This window comes from Trachypithecus francoisi, unplaced genomic scaffold, assembly GCF_009764315.1.
Source record: "Trachypithecus francoisi isolate TF-2019V2 unplaced genomic scaffold, Tfra_2.0 Lachesis_group0, whole genome shotgun sequence".
Taxonomy (NCBI): Eukaryota; Metazoa; Chordata; class Mammalia; order Primates; family Cercopithecidae; genus Trachypithecus; species Trachypithecus francoisi.
The window spans coordinates 53,574,475-53,595,005 of NW_022681453.1; the positions used below are offsets into that span (position 1 = coordinate 53,574,475).

A 20,531-nucleotide genomic window follows, 5' to 3' on the forward strand; every position below is an offset into this window, starting at 1 on the left:
GGTTTACGCCATTCTCCTGCCTCAGCCTCCCGAGTAGCTGGGACTACAGGCACCCGCCACCTCGCCCGGCTAGTTTTTTGTATTTTTTTAGTAGAGACGGGGTTTCACCATGTTCGCCAAGATGGTCTCGATCTCCTGACCTCGTGATCCGCCCGTCTCGGCCTCCCAAAGTGCCGGGATTACAGGCGCCCACCACCTCGCCCAGCTAGTTTTTTGTATTTTTTTAGTAGAGACGGGGTTTCACCATGTTCGCCAGGATGGTCTCGATCTCCTGACCTCGTGATCCGCCTGTCTCGGCCTCCCAAAGTGCTGGGATTACAGGCTTGAGCCACCGCACCCGGCTGTTTTTTTTTTTTTTTGAGACAGAGTCTTGCTCTGTTGCCCAGGCTGGAGTGCAGTGGCCAGATCTCAGCTCACTGCAAGCTCCGCCTCCCGGGTTTACGCCATTCTCCTGCCTCAGCATCCCGAGTAGCTGGGACTACAGGCGCCCGCCACCTCGCCCGGCTAGTTTTTTTTTTGTATTTTTTTTTGGTAGAGATGGGGTTTCACCGTGTTAGCCAGGATGGTCTCGATCTCCTGACCTCGTGATCCGCCCATCTCGGCCTCCCAAAGTGCTGGGATTACAGGCTTGAGCCACCGCGCCCGGCAAAATTTTGTTTTTTAAATGATTTTTAAATGTTTTTAAATGATCCTAAAAGGTGATCTTAGAAAATAAGGCATACTGAGGCTAAAATTAGAGCTCACCTATCTGCAGATCTGAATATTGCCTTATTCCTCCCTTCCGTTATCTGTCAGAGTCCCCAGTGTTTATTTTCAGATGCTGTTTGTTCACCCTGTTTAGAAGTGGGCTCAGTGACTATTAGAGAAGACAGGAGAGCAGGAAAAAAGTTTTCCCATAGGATCATATTATTTGGCTCTCATCTCACTCCTGGGTCAGAGTGGCTACACTGTGTGCATTTTGGGGTCAGGTGGAAGGTTGTTCTGCACCTTTAGGCTCTAATTCAGGCTTGCTGTAGTATTAGAAGGGGAGTAACTTCGCTTGCTTGATATGTTGGGATAGGGGCAGAGAAGGTAGAGTTCTTTTTTTGAGATGGAGCCTCACTCTCTCACCCCGGCTGGAGTTCAGTGGCACGATCTTGGCTCACTGTAACCTCTGCCTCCTGGGTTCAAGCAATTCTTCTGCTTCAGCTTCCAGAGTAGCTGGGATTACAGGAGCGCACCACCACACCCAGCTAATTTTTTATATTTTTGGTAGAGACAGTGTTTAACCATGTTGTCCAAGCTGGTCTTGACGGGAACTTGTTGGGAACTTGACCTCCAGCCACCGCACCCGGCCAAAGTTATAGTTCTTAATTGTACAAAGTAGGCACTGCTGAAGGGAATTATTAACATTGAAGAATGGTTCTTTAGCAGAAGCTTCATTTGTGATTATAACCCTTATTTGGGGAATGGTGTGTGTGTTGCGACACTGTAACACCTTGTGTCCTTGTCTTGTAGTGTAACCTCCTCTGAGAAGGTGGACAAAGCCCAGCGCTATGCCGACTTCACTCTCCTCTCCATCCCGTATCCAGGTAGGGGGCTCTCTTCTAGTGGCAGGCTTCCTAGGACTGGTGACCTAGGGGGCCATGAGCAAGCCCTCTCTACTTAGTTACACTGGTGCCCTGGGAGCTTTCCTGGAGGGTTTGCGTCAGGCAGCGTAGGACATTTTGGTTCCCAGTCACAGACCACACTAAGCATAGGATAGTGTCCTGGGGAAGGGACTTTCCACTCAAGGAGTCTAGGGATTGAGTACCGTCACTGGTCCTGGCCACAGCCTTGAGTGAAGTACTTCACCCCTCCAAGCCTCAAGTTTTCTCAGGAACTTGGAACGATTTAGTTCCGTTTTGATTTATATGAAAGTGGTCTGTGCATGAAAATACCATTTAAGTGTAAAATAACATTATTAGTACTCTGTGTCAGCAACTATACTTGCTGCTCTAGCCGGAGTGGATGTCACGCTTTGGGTGCATGTCTTGAAGTGATTGAGTTATTTATGGAAATTGCCCCAGGCAAGGCTATTCTGGTGGTAGAAGAACACATAATTGCTATGTTCCCAGTAACTGGACAGTGGCCACACCATGTTGCAAAGCACATTGGTATCCACAAAGCTGCATTTGTCCCTGGCACATAAAAGTGTGTGCAACCTGTGGCCAGGGCTATATTCTCTGCACTGGATATTAAAGCTGTTAGTCTAGTTTGTAGCATTCAAGCTTTCTGGCAATACCTGCCTGTTCAGCAAGGGAGGGCAAGGACCTCTAACATCAGTGCAAGATGTTGTCAGCAGACAACAGGGAGTAATATACTTTCTCCTTAAAACCTCTCTCCTGTTTCTCAGCACCAGCATCTGCCTTGAGTCTTGTGTTGGACCTTATCTCCTCAATCTTGGGGCCACATAGCCATGAGCAAGGGCAGGCAGGTTCATCTAGTGCCTTGTAGGAGGGGTGTCCTCATCACGTGCAAGATGGTGGTATCCAAACTCCAGCCCCTGGTAACCCAGCACCTCTGCAGGGGACTTCCCCTGCCTCCTGCAACCTCTCTTGAGTCTATTCACTGTTCTCTGCTAGCATGGTGTTTGGTGCCACATAGAACTGGGCAGGAATCCCAGCCCTAGCACTGTGTCTCCTTGAACAAGTCCTGTAACCCTTCTGAGCATCAGTTTCCTCCTTAATAAAATGAAGATAATGGTGCTTATTTCAGAGTGAAGTGCCGGACCCCTCCATAACAGGTGTCCTGTAAATAACAGGCCTAATGATGAGTAGTTGGGAAGGCCTCAGGGAACCTCCTCTTCCCTAAAAGCAAGTTTGGGCTGATGCAGATGATGATGATGATAAAGATGCTGGAGTGAGCTTGGCAGTATCAGACCCACACTGATGGGAGTATCCTACCTAATGGGGTCCACACTGGAACCATTGGGTAACTCCATAGCTAGTTTTCAGACATAGTTTCCAGCTCCCAGGAGATGCTTCGGGGGTTCCACAGACTGAACTCTGCAGGTTTGCACTGCCTGAGGAACCAGACATTACTTCATTTAAATTTAGGTTTCAAGTAGGACTTGGTTTGGAAAAAATAGTTTTGCTAGAGGTATAAATACCATTGCTCCAAAATAGTAGCGCAGTGTCCTTTCTGCTATAGTTTGGCAACTTGTTACAAGACTCCCAAAATGTTATCACCCTTTAACCCAGGTATTTTTCTAATAATTGGTCATTAGGCTATAATTCAGCCACTTGGTGTTGAGGACATTCTTCATGATGCCTATTTGTAATAGCAAAACAAGAAATGTTTTCACTAATCAGAATAATGATTGAATGATGGAACATCCATCAGTAGAATGAAATATAGTATAGTCATAGAAGAATTGGAAATGAGTTGGGCATGGTGGCTCACGCCTTTAATCTCAGCACTTTGGGAGGCCTAGGCAGTAAGATTGCTTGAGCCCAGGAGTTCAAGACTAGCCTGGGAAACAGCAACACTCTGTCTCTACCAAAAAAAAAAAAAAAGAAAAAAAATAGAAAATGCTTACACTTTTTGATACGGAAAACGTCACAGAGCTTAAGATAAGCAGGATACAGAATCACATAGTATACTCTCAACTAAGTAAAGGAAAACGTGCTTACAAAAAAAGGCTTAAAAGGAAGTGTGCCAAAATGTTAAGATGCCTGAATGCTTTCCCCAAAACTTTTTTTGTTGTAAAAGGCACCAAAAGCCGGGCGCAGTGGCTCACGCCTGTAATCCCAGCACTTTGGGAGGCCGAGGCAGGCAGATCACCTGAGGTCGGGAGTTCAAGACCAGCCTGACAAACATGGAGAAACCCCATCTCTACTAAAAATACAAAATTAGCCGAGCATGGTGGTGCATGCCCGTAATCCCAGCTACTCGGGAGGCTGCTGCATGCCTATAATCCCAGCTACTCGGGAGGCTGAGGCAGGAGAATCACTTGAACCCGGGAGGTGGAAGTTGCAGTGAGCCGAGAGTGTGCCATTGCACTCCAGTCTGGGCAACAAGAGCGAAACTCCGTCTCAAAACATAAAAAAGACATCAAAAGAGACCAAAATTTGTGTGTACTGCATCCGACAGTATATGTGTGTTAGGGAGGGTAATGAGGATCAATAAAAATAAAAAAGCTGGAGATGGGGTGAGACACCATTACACACCCAAATAAGGGGAACAGAAGAATCACTTTTTATTTGATAGACTTGTGTTCTTGTGTGTGTGTGTGTGTGTGTGTGTTTTAACATATTTCTCTTACTTTATAATAAAAAGAAATAAAATTACTATTATCCAAACCAAGTCATGAGCTGCACTTTGATGCTGTTTAAGGAATCTCAGTTGAGCCCTATGATGACTTTGAGGCTCAAACAGGTACTCAGTAGTCTCAGTTCTAGCTGTGTCACTCTATCTTGGGCCCTTGGAAATGAGAAGTATTCTGGGATCATTTCTTTCAGCACACCAAAATAGATGGGCCCAAATTCTGCAGCACAAATCTAATTTGTTTCCTCCTTGAGTGAATGGCTCTTCTCATCCTGCTTTTGGTCCCTCTCCTCTTGCCTGACAGTGGTTCAGAAGCCTATTCAGGTAATGAGCATCAGGCATTGCCCTGAGTAGAGTCTATTTTAATTCTGTTTCTCACAAAAACTGCTTCTGTATCATAGGTGGGTCTGAACTCAGCCTAAGGCTTGCAGTGTTGATTTGAGCAGCTAGAGTTGGGAAAACAGCACTTCACAAGAGCTCTGAGAGATAATTGGTGTCTCTTCTAAACCTGGGCTCATAACTCAGGGCCTCTGTCTGAGATCTATAATTCTTCTTTCTCCCAGTGAGGCTCCCAAGAATAGGCTAAAGTATTATGACTGAGGATTGTTTCCAGACTTCTCGAGGCCTGGGGATTAGAGTGCAGGGTGTGCATGGAATGAAAGCCACTTGTGGAAAACATGGGCTGGGTCTCCAGGGAAGCTTTCCTATCTTCCCTGAGGTGGCCTCAGACAGGAACTTGGCCCAAGAATTGCTGCGACATTCCATGTGAATCTTTGCAGCTACTTCCCCTGAATTTGGACGATTGTTTTCTTGCCTCTGGGACCTCACCAGACTTGGATGTGTGGCCAAAGCTACGTGTCCTCTGAAGTTTGTGTAGAGGCCCTGATCGAGGTGCTGAGAATAACTGCAAGCTAGCCAAGTGCCTTCTCCCATGGTATTTCTTGAAGCCACCAGGAGCTCTTGGAGGACCAGATGCTCACTGTGCTATGGTCAGACTCAGCAGGGGCAGGCCACAGCCTGGGGGCACAACTCATTCTCTCTGACCAAGGCGGCCAACCCCAAGTGCAGAGCAAAGTAGTTGACTTCAAGCTGTGGGCTGGCACTGTGGGCTCTTGTTGCAGTGGCAGCGTGATGACAATGGTGTGCTGCCATTTGAGTGCCACTTGGACCAGTGCTGTGCTACGTGTTTTATATGTATTCTGTCATCCTTAAACAGCCATTTTACAAATGAGAAAATCAAGGCTTTGAGACATTAAACAACTTGTTCAGCGTTACAGTGTTAAGTAAAAAGCTGAGATTTTAAGCTGGGAATGTTGCCAAAGCCCTATTCTCTCTAGTGTTTCTCTCTCTCTATTCCTGAGGGCTTGTCCTGGTGGAGTTACTTATGATTCTTCCACCAAATAATATAGAAAAGTACCTCTTTGCTTTGTTGGGCATAGCAGTGTCTCTTGAACACCAGATTTTAGGCACTGTGCATGGGCCTTTCCAGTATGTTAGGATGTTTAGTCTTCACTAAAAGCCTGCAAGGCTAGCATTATTTGCCCCCATTTTAGAGATGAGGAAGAGTGATCCTCTGCAGCTAGGCTGCAGTGGCTCACGTTGTGAGTCATGCCTTTGTTTACTGGGATTGGTGCTACAGAGACTGTAGGACAAAGGGACTTGCAATGTGGGGGAAGTGACTGGTGACCAGTGAGCATAGATGGAGAAAGTTACAAAGAGGCTGAGAGCACGCGGTGCCTCATGGAAAAGGCATGCAGCCAGGAAACCAGAGGGACTCTAGAGGCTAGCCTCTGGCTTTTGCCCACCCATGTCAGCCTTGGCCTCACTGGAGCCACTAGTTTGGAGAAGTGTGAGCTGGCGGCCCCCTCTCCACAGCACTCAGGGACCTGGGTCTGGCCAGAGCTGTCTCAGAAGACTTTGGGCTGGGAAGGGAGGTATCATAACTCTGCCCTTCTTTTCCAGGCTGTGAATTTTTCAAGGAATATAAAGATCGGGATTACATGGCAGAAGGGCTCATATTTAACTGGAAGCAGGTATGAGCAATAACATACATCAAATTGGGTCTTATGTCTCTTTGTAAAGGAAGACCAAGGAGAACAGCAAGCAGTCTTTTAGGGGAAAGTAACTCCCTCTTTCCTTTCTCCCCTGTTTGTTTCTTTCTTTCTCTCCCTCTTCTCCTTGTATATACATGTTAAATTTTCATCATTATACTTTCCTCTCCCCTTTATTTGTCTTTTGTTTAAGGGAATTTTTCAGAAACAAGATAGGAAAAGCCCTTCCTTTCTGTACTCTCTGTGTGAAAGCTGGGGGCAGCATTCTTTGCCTTCCCCACCCTATAGGGGCAGGCCATGGAAAACCTGCTGGAAGCTGAATACATATTGATCTTGCATGTTTCAGCAACAAACATCAAATGTCCAACTGGAAAACTCTACTCAGCTGTAATGATCTGGTCACATTGATTTTTAAGCTGTCACTCCCAGGTAGCACAGGTGTCTGGCCCAGAGAAGGCAAGCACTGCCTGTGGTAGTCACAGCCTCAGGACTACAAGCTTCCCCATCACCTTAGCCTCCTCTGGTGGCCAACCCACATCTCACAGGAGTCTTTCTGTCCCCAGGACTACGTTGATGCCCCACTGAGCATCCCTGACTTCCTGACTCACTCTCTGAACATTGACTGGAGCCAGTATCAGGTGAGGGACCTGACTCAAGCATTGAGGGCAGGATGAGGGAGTGGGGACCAAGAAGACCCCTGACGTCTGCCCCACAAGGTCCTCATATGTTTGCCTGATGGGCTGGTTTGTGCCCTCAGATGCCTTTGGCCCTCTGACCTCTCAGAAAGGAGGAATTGTGTGTCCGTTCAACTATCTCTTGATTTGCTCGTGTCCCAGAAAATCATAGCTTTCTGAACGTGACTCATTCAAAGATTTGCATCTACCAGGGGGTTCTGTTTCCAGAGGACCTCATAGAGTCTGCTATTCCAGATCTGGGCTTTAGTTACTTTTACATTTTTCCTTTTAAACGTATGTTCAGCCAGAGGAAGTACAGAGCTGCCTGACCTCATTTGATTATAGAAACGTTAAAATTACTTCCACCATGCTCTTCTCCATCACTACACACCATGGAAGGGGCCCCTAGTCTTACTGGAAACATCTCTCTACCCTTACTTAGCCCACACAGTGTGAAGGCTGCCAGCAGCTTTGCTCATCAGTTGCTTCAGACAGAACAAGTAGTTTTGTTTTTCTGCGACCTTTCCCATGTCCTGTTCCTCTGCCTGGCTGCCACCTCTCAGCTTCCTCTTGTCTGGCTGACATACTGCCCTTCAGGCTTTGGCTCAAGTGTCTGCTTCAGGAAGACTTCCCTGATCTGCCTCTTCCTTATCCCTGGCGAGTTGGATGCCTGCATCTATATTCCCATTAACCCCCTGGGCACATCCATCATGGAATTTTCCACTGAGCTGTAGTCACTGATTTAGAGATCTGCTTCCCTGAAATCCTGGAGGACAGGGACCCACAGTTTGTGTATCCCAGCACAGAAGAAGGCACAGAGCCTAAAACTTGAAAGACTGAGCCAGTGAGCAACAGAAAACATTCTGCCTCCCTGCTAGTTTCCCCTGTCCCCAGGTCTAGACAGCTCCCACCTAGCCTTGAGATCTCTCTCTTTGAAAGGCTGACCTGGCTATGTTAAGCAACTGGGTGCTCCTAGATCACCAATGTCAGTACTCTTGTTGTTCTGATAGCAGCAAAGTCCATTTTGTTTTCTCGCTATATATCCAGCTCCTAATCTCAAGGTTTACGCTCACAGCAACTGTTTGAGTGTATGAAGTAGGGTGATGTCAGGTCTCCCCTATGCAGGTGTTTGCAAGAGAGGGAGCACTGGGAAGGAAAGCAGGCCAGTTTATTATGGTCTGGAAGTCTGGAGAAGGAACAGGTTTGGGCTACCTGTGCTGTGGTCTCATGTCCCAGGCTGTGTTTAGACAGATTGAGTAGATAAAAGAACCAGCAGGTTTCCTTCTTTATGTGCTGCATGCAGGGGTCAAGTAGACTCTGCCGCAAGCCACCCTCTTTCTGGTCCCTTCTGGCACCATTTTTTCTCCTTATGCAGGTACAAACTGGATTTGATGAACTACTCAGCAAATGAGATGTGACAGTTCCAGGCACTGGTCCCGCCAAGGATGTTTACCTCTTTAGGAAGGGGTCCTGTGCATGTGAGGAGGTACTCTGCTTAGTAGATGCAGGCCCTAGATCTAGGTCCCAGCTTGCCTGGCCCTTCCTGCAAGGCTCTGTGGCCTAGAACAAATGACCTCACTTCCCCCTGAAAGTGGTGTTGCCAGTACCTATTTCAGGGTTGTGCCAGGCTCAAATATGATCACTGCTTGAAAGGGACTCCTGAACTGAAATACCAGACAGATTGTAATGATAATTATGAAGAGGCTGCTAGCTGGCTAACTCAGGGAAGTGAACACTGATAAACTTCCAGGCATGAAGGCAATAGGGCTGGAGTGTAGCAGTCAGGCAGGTGCCTCCTAAGAGGCCACCTCTTCGGTGTTGTTCAACCTGTTTATCTCACTGGGGCTCCTAGCATCCTCTTCCTTCACTGGGTGTGGGCTCTGCCCTTTCTGCCGGCAAAGCCCTGGGGTGCGGGTACCCTGTTCCTTTTCACCATCTCCCCAGGTGATCTCATCCATCGTCCACGCCATGAGCCCACAGCCAGGCCTCTCTGATCCATACCTGCATCACCTTTCACACATTGTCCCTTCAGGTGGCCCCTCAGACTCAAGCTGTCCAGAGTAGAGTTGGCCATAGCCACTGTTTACCCAGATGCTGACACCTGAAACTTGAGTTCTTTGCTCCCACCACATCCATCACCAGTTCCCATTGGTTCTCTAGTCTCTGCCCTAGATGCAACTGCAATCCTTCTTGCCCTCATCTCCCGTGCAGTGGCTAGCTCAGGCCACCACTGTCTCAGTGCATCTCACAGCTGAGCATGGGGCCTCACTGAGGAGTAACTAGAAATGAAGTGCTCATATAGCAAGCACTGAAATGATAGAGCAGGGCCATCATTGTCACCCCTGCCTTAAAACCTACCACTGACTTCCCATTTTCCTCACAATACAATGTAAGAACTTGTACATGGCCTATCCAGCTCCATGCAGTCTGGTCTTGCCTGTTCTTGTGACCAGCTGATCTTCTTGCAGCCCCACTGCCTCCCTTCAGTTCCTTAAGAAGGCATCCCATGGCCGGGAACGGTGGCTCACACCTGTAATCCCAGCACTTTGGGAGGCCAAGGCAGGCAGATCACGAGGTCAGGAGATAAAGATCATCCTGGCAAACATGGTGAAACCCCATCTCTACTAAAAAATACAAAAAATTAGCCGGGTGTGGTGGTGGGCACCTGTAGTCCCAGCTATTCGGGAGGCTGAGACAGGAGAATGGCGTGAACCCGGGAGGTGGAGCTTGCAGTGAGCAGAGATTGCGCCACTACACTCCAGCCTGGGTGACAGAGCGAGACTCCATCTCAAAAAAAAAGGCAGCGCTCTCCAGGTTCACATGTGCTGTTTTCTCTGCCAGAAACACGTCTCCTTTCTCTGTTGCTTATGCTGTCTCATGTCATCACCTCTGAGAAGCCTTCCCTGATGTCACTACAGATCAGGCTCGGCTCTCCAGTCACATCGTCGCACAGCATCCTAGAGGTCTCCTTTTAGTTGCACGCCTGCAGTGGTTAGCTTTGTCTCCCCTGTCCTGTGACTCCATGAGGGCTGAGGTCATATTCACCCTTGTGTGCCTGGTGCCAGGCCCTTCAGGAGACATGCAGTGTGAGGCTCACTGAATGAATGAATGAATGGTAGGAGCAGTTGTGGCAGGACACATGTGTCTTGCTGCCCTCCATGTAACCGAATTGAATTCCATAGAGGTATGCCCTTTCTTTCTGTGTACTAAGACCCCTCTCTGGGGCTGTTGCCCCTCAGGCACTCAGCATTGCCCCACCTATGAACAAGCAGCAAGGAACATTCTGCAGTGACCTCCTAGTCCCTGAACACTAAGCCTTAGAGATGCCAAAACAGCCTCTGCCCTCATGGAGATTAGAATAGGAAAATAGGCAACAACATAACCATCGTCTACATTACAGTTTTCAGCAGTGGTCACAGAAGCCCCAAAGAGAAGATAATTGGGCTGGGCCTTTGAAGGATGAATAGGAGTTTGCCAACCAGAAGAAAGAGTGCTCTAGGCATAGAAACATAAGCAGAGGCATGGCATTCAACTCAGCTCCCAGAGACTTCTTCATGAAGCACATAGGATGAGAGAGTCAGGCATGAGCCTAGTTTTTTTGTTTGTTTGTTTGTTTGTTTGTTTTTTAGCATATCTCCTCAGTCCTCACTTTGAGCAGTCCCCTCAGACTTCTGCTGCTTACTCTGGTGTCATAGGAAGAGTAACTACAGTGTAGCATGTGATTAAGAATGTGGACTTTGGAGTCTGGCAGGGCTTGATTTATCCTTCAGTTCAGCCGTGTGACCTTGGGCCTCTACCAGCGCAGCCCTCCCCGGCCTGTAGCTCCTGCCCCAGCCCTGGGAACTTCCTGCCCCTCCCTGATGGTCAGCATCTCCTCCAGACAGCCATCATGGTGGCTGGCACTCCGCAGCTCTCTAGTCCTTAGCGGGGCCTGCCCTCCCCGGCTGCTGCAGTCATCCCCCAGCCCACCTGATGCTCACTGGGCTTGGTGCAGTGCAGCTCCTACCTCCCTCTCCTGCTTTTCCTTGCCCTGTGAGAATCACTGCTCCATCAGCAATGGTGTGTCTGACACGTTGAGCCAGATGAGTTGAGAGATCCCTTGTGCAGCTACTGATAATGACTTTATTAGCACAGTGCTGCAGCACCTGTCTCTGGAGCCACTAAAAGTGGGTCAGAACTCTCCAGGGGCGTGGGAGGGTCAGGTAAATGAGCCTGTTTTAAATTCCTGGGAAAGCCATTCCAATTACAGGTGCCGTGTTCCCCCTCCCCCTGGGAAGTACTGTCTTGCTGGCATGTGTCACCCTCTCTGCACAGCCCCAGAACACTGCTAAGCAATTGTATCTTAAGAGAACAGAGGCTGCCCCAGCTAGGGAAGAGGGTGCCGCAAAACTGGGTCAGGCCCTTCCATGGAGTTCCAGGTTCTGAGTGGGCTGTTTCTTAGAGGGTCTGGACTAGACCTTGTACTTGGGCTAGAACAGAAGTTCTCATCTCTTTAAAGACTTTTACTTAATTTCCTATCTCCCACCTCATGAGCCTCCTTTTTAAAAAGACTTTCCTTGTTAGACTCCTTATTTGTTGTTTATCAAAAGATAGTATGCAGTAAATAGCAATAAAAAGCAAATGAAGCATGTTTGAAAAGGTTGATGTTTTAGTTTCTATGATGTCATCACAAATGAAGCAATGAATCTTTTTATGTGGCCATTTGGAGACATTGGCCACAGCCTCAGGGCTCTTCATTTACCTTTACTGACTTCCTGGACAGCCACACCAGGAGCCCAGCACTTAAAGGACCCTAATGTGGGCAGGGGGCTCTGGGTCACCCTGGCCTCAGCATCCCTTTCTGTTCCTCACTCTCACATTGGGTCAGAACACACTGAGTAGGGGGTCCACAGGCTGAGGGGTGCAGGGAGAGGTGGTAGGAGCTGCTGGAAGGAGGAGATGGAATATGAATGTCCCAGATTATCTGGGATTCAAAACCTGTGGTGTGTGACCAAGGGCCTTGTATAGTTGCCCCAGAATAACTCTGGGCATTTTATTTTTTAAATACTTTAAATTCTAAATCTGAGTTAATGTGCATTCTTAGACCCCTTTTCTTCTCTATTTTCTCCAACAGTGTTGGGACCTGGTGCAACAAACACAAAACTACCTGAAGCTGCTGCTTTCCTTAGTTAACAGCGATGGTGAGTCTGTCTCCTCCAGATCCCTCGAGCCACTGCACCCTTGGGGAGTTCCCAGTTCATTCTACCTCAACTGTATGTTTGTTGGAGTCGCACACCTAACTTTTGCACCGTGGGAGAGGGATTTGGGGAGTTCCTAGAATCCCAGAGGCTGGGTGGGATTTGTCCATTGGTGGCTTTATTCCATGTCCTCAAAATCCTGGAAAACAAAATTAAGAACTCATTACCATCTCTGCCGTGCACAGGGTATTTTCACACTGGCTCAGCATTGCTCATCAGCATTGTGTGTGGGGCCAGGATGGGCCTCTCATTCAGAAAGATGAGGCATGAGATGAGAGAATCAATCCTGGCTGCTCAGCGGATGCACACAGCCTGTAGAGGCCCTGTTCTCCAGAGTCCTCCACCCAGTTTGGCTGTTTTGATGGGATGGGCCTGGCTTGCTCAATGTCTCTAGAGCAGACGGACTCTAAATCCCTGGTAGCAGTCAGGACTTCTGTAGGAGTTGCACTTGCTCAAACAAGTGGAAATGCATTGGCTTATGGAACCAAGAAGGCCCAAGAACAGAGCCAGGTGAACACCATAAAGAATCTTTCTCTGTTTCTCAAAACCACTGTCTTGGCCTCATGGCTGGCAGCCATTCCAGACCTGTCTTCCACCATCTTAGCTCCACCAGGGGAGACTGCCTCAGTCTCTGGAGTTCCAGTAAAAGTCTGAGCTCATGCTCATTGGCCCAGTTTGGGTTAAGTGCCCATCCTTGAACTAGTCACTGGAGGGAGAGTTGCCACAAAGTCACATGCCAGCCCTTGGAGCCAGGCACTGGTTCTCTAGCTGGGGGCAGTACCTACCCCTCAAAGCACTTCTGGAAATGTGTGTCTGGTGTATTGGGTGCTGTAGAAACTAGAGGGTGGGGAAGGTACTAGCATGTGGTTGGGGTTGGCCAGGGATAGTCATTGTCCTGCAACTCATGCAGCCCTGCACACTGAAAAATTGCCCACTCCCCGCCCCCCAAAAAATACTTGTAGTGCCCTCTGAGAGACTGGGTAGGGATGTCAGCCCTGCCTAAATGACTTGCGCAAAGTGGACTGTGCAGGCTGCACTGTGTCCCCAGAAGTACACTGATAACTATAGCCAGAAAGGAAGAAAGGAGGCTACAAAGCCAGATGCCTGCCACTCACCCCGTTCTGGGACTAGGCTGGAGAAGAGCTGTGGGGAGGCCAGTGGGGAAGACAGAAGCTGGTGGGGCCTGGCTCTCTCCACCAGGCCAGGATGGTGGTACTTCCCTGCTCATCGGTCCATGTCTGATTCTCTCCTGGGCATCCTCTCCTGTGGTTCCTGAGTAGATGACAGCGGGCTGCTGGTACACTGTATCTCAGGCTGGGATCGGACCCCCCTCTTCATCTCCCTCCTGCGCCTTTCCTTGTGGGCTGTGAGTATGAATGGGCCCTTACCAAGCTCTGCTCTTTGGGTGTGTTAGGACTGTCTCCAGACAGAGGTTGAGGCAGGGGATGCCATTGCTCAGAGCAGATGTGTTTAACCCTGTCCTTCAGGGTGTTCGTCACCTTGCGTTGTCACTGGGTCTGGTTATGGTTTAGCTCCTGGGGACGAGAAGAGGGCTCTGTCACATCTCCTGTGGTCTCTTCCAGGATGGGCTCATCCACACGTCCCTGAAGCCTGCTGAGATCCTCTACCTCACTGTGGCCTATGACTGGTTCCTCTTTGGGTAAGCCTTTGCAGGAGTTGGGTTTTGGGGCCTTGGTAACAGTTTCTGTATGTGAGTTGTGTAGTGGCTCCCTTGACAGGGGTTGGAGGTAAGGATAATTCTACCCCTTGAGAAGGACCGAAGCTGCTGATCAGGCCCCACCTGCCACGCTGGTGCCAGTGACACAGTCTGTCTGGTGACCCTGTCCTCTTGGCCTTCTCATCTTGGTGCTGCTGACTTTGCCTCTCCACCCTCCTTTTTTCAGGCACATGTTGGTAGATCGGCTCAGCAAAGGGGAGGAGGTGAGTGCCACCTACAATTTGTGGGCGCAGCTCAGCACTGAAAGAGGGGCAGGGGGTGGGCTGTCTGAGTTCCATGTTTTAGGGACAGCTCCTTGCCCCAGGTATGCAGGGATGTGGCCCCCTGTCCTACCTGTCCAAGGCAACATGGCAGGACAAGCACCCACACAGTAGCTGTCCTGGGCCTCATGGGCCTGTGCCGTGGAGATAATACAAGCCCACAAGTCGGGGTGAGCAGTTACAAGGCTACCTTGGCTGCCTGTGATCTTCCCTCTCACAGGCCATTCGTTTTCTCTGCTCAGCTCTGGAACCATCTTAGAAGTCTTTTCTGTTCCCCCCGTCTCTGCAGCTAAAATGCAGCAGCACTTCTCTTCCTCACCCTTCCATCACACCTTTCAGCCACTTTTCAATGTCAGGGTGCCCAGCAGCAGGGTCCTGCCCCTGATGGTTGCCTCCAGGTCCCCTCTCCTGTGGACCTGCTCTTCCTTCCTCTTCCCACGTGCTCAGCACTCTCTACCCCATGCCCGTCACCACCTCTGCGCCCCCATCCTGTCGGCTACTCTCCACAGGCCTTACCTGTTAGTGCCTGTTTTCATCACATGCAGGTCTGGAGTCGGCCCTGAGTGTGTCCCTAGTTGGCCCCCTTACTGCCTGGGTTACCTTGGGTGATGTGCTTCACCTTGAGTCTCCTGGTGTCAAGCGTGCTGCCTCACTAGGAGAATGAGTCCAGAAGCCCAGCACGGAAGCTGTCCCACAGTGCCAGCTCCTTCTCTTTGGCCCCCACTACCCCATTTTCCCAAAGTGTGTTTCTCATCTTTCTCACCCTCGTGAGGCTGCTTCCTTCCTGGGCATCTTATCTCGCGCCTCCTCCTTTTGTTCCTCCGTCTCAGCTGCTCCTCTCCCCTTCCAAATCTCTTCTTCTGAACACTTATCACGTCTGCCAGGGCTGTAGAGTTCTAAGCCTATTCCTCAGAGGCCTCCGTGAACTTCCTCAGAGGCGGTGACTTTGGCATTGAAATCAGTGCTTAAAGAAGCCTCTTTGTAGCCTCTCATTTTGGAACTTGCCCGGAGCTCCGGGACATTCTACCCTCCCTGTAATATCCCTACCCCAACAAAGCAGACCAGATCTGCCTGCAGAGGGTGGGGCTGAGCCAAGTAGTGTCTGAGTTTGAGACCTTGGCATCTCACCATGTAGATAAGAGGCTCTCCTCAACTGCAGCGTTCGTCTTCAGGACCTTTCGTTTACCACCCCCAAGACAATCCAGACACTAATGTGTCCAAAGCAAAACCCCCAGGCCTATTAGTTAAACATGATTGTGTCATCTCCCCACCTCACCTTGGAGGTTCTAGGAACATATTAGTATATTAAAGACTACAAAGTCTGCAGTGAAAACACCTGTTTAATCTTATGTAACACAATACTTTCGTATTGACCCGACCTGGGCAACCCTCTCCTTGTTGGGGGAAGCTCCTTGCCTGGGCACACAGAGAGAAGAAACTGACAGGGCTTGTGGGATGCCAAGTGAGGATTTCTCTGAGGGAGGGGCTCATGGGCCAGGCCTTTGGGAATCACCACAGAAACAGAAGCCTGGTGTGTGCTTCCTGGAGGCCCCTAGGCTAGGCACTGGCTGGAAGGAAGAAGATAATTTGCTCATGGAGGTGGGGATGTGGGTGGGGTCAGGAGCCTCCTGCCTGTGCCCATCTCAGGCTTAAGACCTGACCCTCACAGCTTCTCACCAAGGGAGGCTCTAGACCAGACAGTGACTGCCCACACCCCTAGTTCTGAACCAGTATTTTTGGGTGCCTCTCCTAAAAAATGTTATTCTTTTGCTTTCCATTATGTTCCTGCTTTGTCCATTATTCTCCCTGCGCCCAAGTCATCTCTCCCGCAGCTATCCTTCCCTGTTAGTGTCTCTCCCTGGGAATCTTAGAAGAGTGGAGAGGGTACCATTTCACTTTATCCTTTTTAACCACTTGAGAACACATATGTTGAATTTGACGATGGTTTGAAAAATCAATGGCCTGGCCGAGTGTGGTGGCTCACGCCTGTAATCCCAGCACTTTGGGAGGCCAAGGTGGGCAGATCACAAGGCCAGAAGATCCAGACCATCCTGGCTAACATGGTGAAACCGTGTCGCTACTAAAAATACAAAAAATTAGCCAGGCGTGGTGGTGGGCGCCTGTAGTCCCACTACTCAGGAGGCTGAGGCAGGAGAATGGCGTAAACCCAGGAGGCAGAGCTTGCAGTGAGCCGAGATTGCACCACTGCACTCCAGCCCGGGTGACAGAGTGAGACTCCGTCTCAAAAAAACAAACAACAACAACAACAACAACAAAAATTGCTGGCTTAACCCTGGCAGTCCTAGGAAGGAAATCCCTTCCTGCCTTCCCCCGGTCCAAGTGCATCTGCCAGGCCCTGCCAAGGCCTCTGTACCACCCACACCATTTATGGACCAGAACGCCCACAGAGTCCCACAGCAGGGCCACTGTCCAGCAGGGGCCTTGATCTGAGCGGCGGGCTGCCCTCTCCTGTGAGTTCTGCCTCCTTGGTTCTTCTCATTGTGCTTTGCTCTTTGGTCTCTCCTTTAGATTTTCTTCTTCTGCTTCAATTTTTTGAAGCATATTACCTCCGAGGAGTTCTCTGCTCTGAAGACCCAGAGGTAAGTGGAGGCCTACACATGTCATGCTGGGCCAGGGCACTCTGAGAAGGGCTGCTTCCTGGCAGGCAGGCAGGCTGGCCACCTCATTCCCGCCCTGCCTCCCTCCTTGTTGGGCTGGTGCTCCCTCCTGCCTTTGCTCTGAGGCCAGGGTAGCGGTCCCTGCTGAAGGCCACTGGTGAAGAGGCTCTTCTGCAGGGAAGGCCATGTTGGGGTCAACTTGGAGTCACACTAGCAGACAGGCTTTGGGACAGATGAGTGGTCTCTGATGACCAAGAGAACAGGTGCGTTGCTGCAGGAAGAAGCCAGCCCACGAGTAGGAGGACTCAACTCCCAGTGCACTCAAGCTGACTCTTGCCCTCCATGGCCTATAGCAGAAAGTCTGGCTGAACACTGCAGCCCCCCTACAAAGGGGCAGAAGGCTGCTTCCAGCCTGGGAAATGCAAGCGTCTTGGCTGGCAACGGCCTTAGGACCCCTGTGAGAGTTGGGGTCTTGCCTGAGTTGGTTTGCTTTCCTAATCCGAGCTACAAGCATGTTGGGCCAGATTTGAACGCGAACGCTCAGGGCACAAGCTGATGAGAAGGATGCAGACCTTGCTGGCCTCAGAAATCTGCACCTGTGTGTTGGACAGAGCCTTGCAGCATGTGTCCCAGCAGTGGGCCTGGTGTTTTATAACACTCCCTAGGCTAGGACCCATCTCCATGAGTTGCTAGTGAGTTGAGCTGCTTTCCAGGGCAGGCAGGATTAGGAACGGGAGACAATAAAACCCCAGATAGATCTGGAATTTACTGCTCCAGCTTCTGTTTCTAGGAGGAAGAGTTTGCCAGCCCGGGATGGAGGCTTCACCCTGGAAGACATCTGTATGCTGAGTGAGTCCTGGGCCCCAACAGATTTCCCTTCCTCCATGCATCTTCCCGAGTACAGATCAGGCAGGAACTGTTTATCCTAGAAGTTTTTTGGTTTTTTTTTTTCCTCTAGTTACGTGGTATAGAAAAAGTAGGGGACCAGTAGTGGGAGAAGGTAACACACTGACTGATGGCACTGGCTACTTTTAGGACGAAAAGACCGTGGCAGCACCACCAGCCTTGGCAGCGACTTCTCCCTGGTCATGGAGAGTTCCCCAGGAGCCACTGGGAGCTTTACCTATGAGGCCGTGGAGTTGGTCCCAGCAGGAGCGCCGACTCAGACAGCTTGGTAAGGGGCCAGACTGGGACCAAGGTCACTCACAGCTGTGGCCCGGGGCCATCAGCACCAGGGAGTCAGGCTGGAGCCCCGAGAACAAAGGGGGCCCCCAACAGAAGAGCTGAGAAGATAGCTCCGTGCTCCTGCTGTCTCTACTGGGCCTCGGAAGCCAGCCATCTGGTTGGTGAAGGGCACTACCTGTGGTGGCCCAGGAGCATAAAGGGCTAGGGCTCCCTGTGGGACAGAGAAGTGGCTAGGCAGGGTAGGGCTGGGAGGCTGGTATTGGAGGAGCTCCATTGTATCATTTGTTGGGGAGATAGGGGGCCATTTTGGAAAAAGAAAACCAAAAAGGTGGGTGTAAGATGATAGGGAATTGGGAACTTGTTTGAAGGTCAGCTCCTTTGAGAATTTCATGAAATTGAGACCCTGATGACTTTCACCATAGACATATGGCTCAAGATGTTGTATAACACAGTCCTGAGTGGTGGCTCATATTTATAATCCCAGCACTTTGGGAGGCCAAGGCAGGAGGATCGCTTGAGCCCAGGAGTTCAAGATCAGTCTGGGCAGCATAATGAGACCCCGTCTCTTAGGGGAAAAAAAAGAAGAAAAAAAAAAAGATTTTGCATAACATATGGAGGTGGGCAGTGACTGAACAGTGAGGAATGATTTTCTAGCACATACTTCGAGGCCAGTAGGCTGGTGTGATTTGGATGCCATAGGCCCTCCATAAAGACCCAGCCCTGCTACCCATGGCCCTGAGCTGGAGAGAGTGCTAATGTTTGCCCACTCCTATGTGACGTTTTGCCAGTGGAAGTCAAGCCTGGGCCTGAAATTCAGTGAGGGTGGGCAGAGGGCTTTGCCTGCAGTGGCCCTTGGCTCACAGCCCTGCTCCTTCCACTGCAGGAGGAAGAGCCACTCATCCTCTCCACAGAGTGTCCTCTGGAACCGGCCACAACCCTCAGAGGACCGCTTGCCTTCCTACCAGGGGCTGGTAGAAGCCAGGTCTTCCAGCTCCTCATCCTCAAACCATTCTGATAACTTTTTCAGGATGGGTAGCAGTCCCCTGGAGGTCCCCAAACCCAGGTGAGGAGCTCCAAAGCCCTTGCTGTTGGAAGTGGCTAGCTTTCCCCCTTAATAAGACTGGAGGGTCGGGGGCCCAGCACCTGAGCTAGGGTCTCAAGATAGGGTTTCTAAGCTTGCAGGCCCAGTATTTGGAGGATGGGTTAGTGTTTGGTAATAAAGCAAGGGCTGATTTGTAGAATGTTTTGAGATTCCTTCCTCAAACCCTAGCAGAATGCAGGGGAACCCAGAAGTGCTGTGGCTGTGATGTGATGGTGGGGAATAGGGACTGCCTCCACTTGTTACCTTTGGCAGATCCCAGCCCCCTAGGCGCACCTCCCATTGTGATTGAAGAGATGGATCTAGATTCTGAGTCCCTTCTGGCTCTCACATCTCAAGTCTGAATTGGTGAAGCAGTGAGAACAGATGTTAGGGAGCTGAGGTACGTGTGTGTGGCTGGGACAAATGGTGGTGACTGCACACCTGGAAAGGGAGCAGCTCAGCCAGGGTGGCCATGCCAGGGCCGTGGCTGAAGGGTGCTGCAGGAACGGTGCTTTCTGGGTGAGTTTAGAGCTGAGCACAGGCCAGAGGCTAGGACTGAGGACTGGTCTGGCACTTGGGGAAAGCATTTCCTACCACTTTTTCCACTTCATACTCTCGTCGAAAGAATTCTGTGTGGGACTTCAGGCCCTTAGTGAATTCCAGGGAGAAAGGGGCATTTAGAAGAATGGGCATGAGCTTTAGATTCCATCCCAGATTCAAGTCAAGCCCTGCCACATCACATCCATGTGATTTTCAGACTCAGTTTCGTCACTGGTAGTAATAGGTCTGTTAAGAAGAAAAACATTCTGAAACTTCTGGAACCCTCCTCCCATCACCCCTTTGATTTTTCCCTCTGGGCAAAAACAGGCAATGAAGGAATATGGGGAAGAACATCCTCTGCACGTAGGCAGAGCAGATAAGCGGGAGTGGGCATTCCAGACTGCACTGCCCACAGGGGCCCTGTGTGCTCACCCCTGAGTGAGCTCTTCAGCTCAGAACACTGCCTGAGTGCTGGAGCTGAGTCTGTGAAACTACGGCCACACGCTGTCTGGCCCCATAGGAGGTGTCTTGGAAGTGGTGGGGCAGAGACGGGGCCAGACAGACAAGCCCATGTGCTAGTGCCCCGTCCCATCCTCTGTGTGCATGCCTGCTGCCGCACCACCCTTGTCTGCACCCAGCTGTCTTCAGGGCCACTCTGGGGCTGCAGTGGCACTGTGTGACCCTCACTGTTCCAGGCTGTGGCTTTAGGTCATGGTCCCTGCCTCCTTTTCTGCCTGTGCAGCATTGCTGAACTACTAGGGAGGAAACCAGAAGGTTCTTCTTGTCCTCTGGGTCCTGCCTCAGTCTTAACTGCTCAGACTGCAGTGAGCTCCCAAGTTGAGGCAGCACCCCATCACCCG

General features: G+C 50.3%; 1 protein-coding gene across 7 annotated transcripts in view; it reads left to right on the top strand.

Annotated features, from left to right (window-relative positions):
* The window catches only part of MTMR14 (myotubularin related protein 14), a 54,776-nt gene that overhangs the window by 23,513 nt on the left and 10,732 nt on the right, over window positions 1-20,531 (top strand). For 5 of the 7 annotated variants that reach the window (XR_004436998.1, XM_033210564.1, XM_033210567.1 and 2 more), the window contains exons 7-17: window positions 1,498-1,571; window positions 6,250-6,320; window positions 6,902-6,976; window positions 12,126-12,192; window positions 13,530-13,615; window positions 13,833-13,909; window positions 14,154-14,190; window positions 16,777-16,847; window positions 17,656-17,714; window positions 17,901-18,039; window positions 18,934-19,113. Coding sequence is in view for 6 of the 7 variants with exons in the window: in XM_033210564.1 (XP_033066455.1) it covers window positions 1,498-1,571; window positions 6,250-6,320; window positions 6,902-6,976; window positions 12,126-12,192; window positions 13,530-13,615; window positions 13,833-13,909; window positions 14,154-14,190; window positions 16,777-16,847; window positions 17,656-17,714; window positions 17,901-18,039; window positions 18,934-19,113 (936 nt within the window). In the remaining variant the exon portion in view is untranslated. The remainder of the gene's footprint in view (window positions 1-1,497; window positions 1,572-6,249; window positions 6,321-6,901; window positions 6,977-12,125; window positions 12,193-13,529; window positions 13,616-13,832; window positions 13,910-14,153; window positions 14,191-16,776; window positions 16,848-17,655; window positions 17,715-17,900; window positions 18,040-18,933; window positions 19,114-20,531) is intronic. The other 2 variants (XM_033210569.1, XM_033210565.1) reach the window with 2 other exon arrangements.